The 3,423-nt window shown below is 37.1% G+C and overlaps 1 protein-coding gene across 2 annotated transcripts; it reads right to left on the bottom strand.

Annotated features, from left to right (window-relative positions):
* Window positions 1-500: 500 nt before the first annotated feature.
* Window positions 501-2,328, bottom strand: LOC113339367 (protein trichome birefringence-like 34). 2 transcript variants are annotated; one of them, XM_026584654.1, is made up of 5 exons: window positions 1,942-2,328; window positions 1,653-1,824; window positions 1,301-1,497; window positions 1,011-1,172; window positions 501-913 (listed from the first exon to the last, which is right to left on the bottom strand). In XM_026584654.1, the coding sequence occupies exons 1-5, from the start codon at window positions 2,283-2,285 to the stop codon at window positions 565-567; spliced, it is 1,224 nt and encodes a 407-aa protein (XP_026440439.1). In that variant the 5' UTR covers window positions 2,286-2,328; the 3' UTR covers window positions 501-564. The 2 variants fall into 2 exon arrangements, with proteins under 2 accessions (XP_026440439.1, XP_026440440.1); XM_026584655.1 differs by having other exon boundaries at window positions 1,011-1,154.
* Between the last annotated feature and the right edge of the window lie 1,095 nt (window positions 2,329-3,423).

The following is a 3,423-nucleotide window of genomic DNA, read 5'->3' as shown; positions in this document are numbered from 1 at the left end:
GAGAAGCTTTTTATATAGCAATGGTACCCTTAATTAACAACACAATTGCATCTCTTAATTTAAATTACTCTCATCATCACTGACATACATGGAGAGTATAAGGAAAAGTTGAATTCAGTTGTCCCTAAATCAAGGGCTCCACTTGCAATTGTGTAAGAAGATTAGTTACTTAAATTCTTTAGTCTTGAATGATATAGTGATGGCCACACTTTGCACGATTCTGCAGTTACTCGACGTGATTCACATCCTGAGGTATCAATGTTGTTTTCTTTTGAGTACATGCTGCCTGATTTAGGTTTTGGATTGTCAGGCTAAGTTAATTGGGCGAATGCATATCTCTTTCTTTTCCCTTTCAGTCTTTACGTCTGCTGCTTGTTAATGTCACGTACGTTCTCGGTGATGTTTCCTGTATTGTTCTTAGCATATTGGAATCGTATATACCTGGGAAGGTTATATATCATCTCATTATTGATTAACTATAATTGAAATTTCGTCGCACATGCCGTTGAATAATAGAAACAACACTTTACTAACACTGACATCAATACATTCTTAAAAAATAACTCATTTAGGTAGTATGTAAGCATAGAGGAGTTCGTTCCAAGTATCAGGGACTCCAGGGAGGCACCAATGATGACAATCAGAATAACTAACAGGGTCTGATATTTTAACTGGAGTTGATGTATCCCATATTTTCTTATACACAGAAGTATGAGCTTCTTTTCTGTACTCTGATAGTTGTGTAATATTCAGTATTTTCACATCAACACCTTTATGCTTTAATTCATCGACTGTACTCTCCAAGGCCTTCATAAACTCTGTACTTGTCCATTGACCCCAGTAATGTTCTTGTAATATTGGTTCTGTTTCGTTGTAACAATTTCCTTCTTTGTTCTTTCCCCATTCCCCTGCCCTGAAACATTGTGATGATTAAGAGTTTGTAAATCTAAATGCGTTTACAGTTAAAAGCTGAAGAGAGTACATTGCACGTAGAGAGTTAGAGATGATACCTCGCATGTACTGGTGTTATGCTGTTGAAAAACAATTGCGTCTTTGTAAGGTTTATATGATTTTCTAGCCAATTGGACCATGTTTTCAGACCCACTTCAAACTTACCCAACATTCCTAAATCTTTGTAGATTCCTACATTAGGCCTTACAAAGGGTCCCCATCTGTTCACAATTAGTACATGATTTTCAAATCTTAATAGCCGCATTTTCGCAAATTGCTCAAGAAATCCAATGCTTTCAGTATATATGTGCTTCATTTAGCTAATAATAATAACTTGTTTGAAACTTACAAGAGTTCTAGTTCTGGATCCTTCCACCAAAGGTAGGAATCGAAGACAAGTATATCAGCATCAGACCAATGAATTGCGTGTTTTTCAATAGCTCCAACTCTGACAATCCGATGTGGTACTCGATGGTACACCGGATTATCCGCATTTGATTCAACCAAAAATGGCGCCCAATATCTCTCAATAGTTGCATTGAACTCCTACACAAATTTGTTGATCAACCATAAGTCTATTGAAGCTATTAGCCATATATGTGTAGTACATATACTTTTACATGCCCAAACTCTAGGTTGGGACTTAAAACCATATATGCATTTATGTCATCGTCTCATCGAGTTTAGAGCATAGAACTTACAATGGCTTTAAAGATCATGAGAGAGCCATTGCTGTGCATAGATTTGAGTGCTGACGGGATTACAGACTCCACCATACAAACCATGGAAGCCCACTGATTTGTGCTCATTGAATCTCCAACATAAACCATCCGTTTCCCTCTCAATCTCTCTAGGAATGCTTCGGCATTGAACCTAGCTTATTTTACATTGAACCAATATAAGATTACGAAATATTTGACAAACAAATGTTAGCATGTTAAATCAAATCTCAGATATTGGAAAATTTCAGGTAGAAAGAATTGTAATAACCTTGGTAAGTCGCACTGTTCGGGTTGCCATTTCCAATTCTGATAAGTTACATCCTTTCTTCCATGCTTCTCACAGGTATACCAATCATTCCAGAATGAGCACTGCTTCCATGAATACAAAGGATTCGTCGAATTATCATAAACCCATTTACCTGAAAAAAGATCACAACTTGACGGTGGTGTACTGATCAATTCTCTATAGCCCTTCATTGTCATCTTGCTGTAACCCTTTATTATTGTCTCGTTGTAACCCTTCATTGTGGTTCTGGACATTGTTCTGGAATAAACAGCAATGACAACAAAGATGGCGACTAAACATAGCCTGCATAAATTTACGGCCACCATTATAGTGTACACTTGCCTTTGTTTAGTCTATTGCACTACAATACTGTATCAGCTGTTTATCTTAATCTCTCTGTGTTTTTTTCTCTGTTCAGTATTAGTTATAGAGTTCCTTTGTCCTGATCATAATTATTCTTTGGGGAAAAGTATTTGAAATATAATTACAAGTAGAGTGCCCGTAGCACGCCGGCTATTCAATTAATGACGATCATTTCTTGTTATATATATAAAAAAAAAGAAGATCATTTCTTGTTATCATGTTATGGGACTCACCGATAAAACCACCAATTACTACTAGCTAGTTAAATCTACGGGTCGGTTCCTGGTCGAATACCACCAATTATTTGAGTTGGTTAATACTTGATCTCAGTATTGTTTTAGAAGAAGTTAAACCGAGAGTACCACGAGAATCATCAAACGGCCAGATGGTTCTCATATTCCGACACATTTGGGGGGTTGGGTTGGAAGTTGGAACCCATATAAAAATTCCTAAGGCTCGCTCTAATGGTAATCCAGGATTCAAGGTTTTTTTTTGATCCACGTCACCAAAGTACATCGACCGGGCGTAACGGGGATCCGAGATTCCTAGTGGAACCGCATTTTGAACCTGCGCAGTGCGCATTTTCTAACCGCGTTTCATTGGTAAACTCAAATGCGCAGTTTCTAACAGCGTATTGACCTTGTTGACCGGTCAATCCGCGGTTTCAAACTGCGTGGCCAGGAGAACCCTAAATGTTATAGACGCCACACTCTTCTTCTCTTTTGTTATTTTCTCTCTTCTTCCTCAACCTAAACCCGTAGAACCTCACTTCCCATGGGTTGATTGAAGATGATTTCGTGTTTTCTAACCTAAAATCTTTCAAGGGTTTGTTCTAGAAGCGGTGGGGAATCTATTGGTGGTATCTTTGGGAGATTTCATCGACAAATCAACACAAGGTATGAAATTTTAATTTTCATTGATTTTGTTGATTTTGGGTTTTTGAATTTAGTTATAAAGGATTGAATTTGATCCTCTCCTATGTAAAAACTTGATTATGTTGTTATTGAGCAGTAGTGAAATTTTTGAATTGATTTGGAAAAATGGAATGTTAACTTAGGGTTTTGGCAATTTGGGTACTTTTAGATGAAACAAAAATTGATT

The sequence above is a fragment of the Papaver somniferum genome, unplaced genomic scaffold (genome assembly GCF_003573695.1).
Source record: "Papaver somniferum cultivar HN1 unplaced genomic scaffold, ASM357369v1 unplaced-scaffold_21, whole genome shotgun sequence".
NCBI lineage: Eukaryota > Viridiplantae > Streptophyta > Magnoliopsida > Ranunculales > Papaveraceae > Papaver > Papaver somniferum.
The sequence above is the reverse complement of the archived record's forward strand: the minus strand, read 5'-3'. Positions and strand labels throughout refer to the sequence as shown.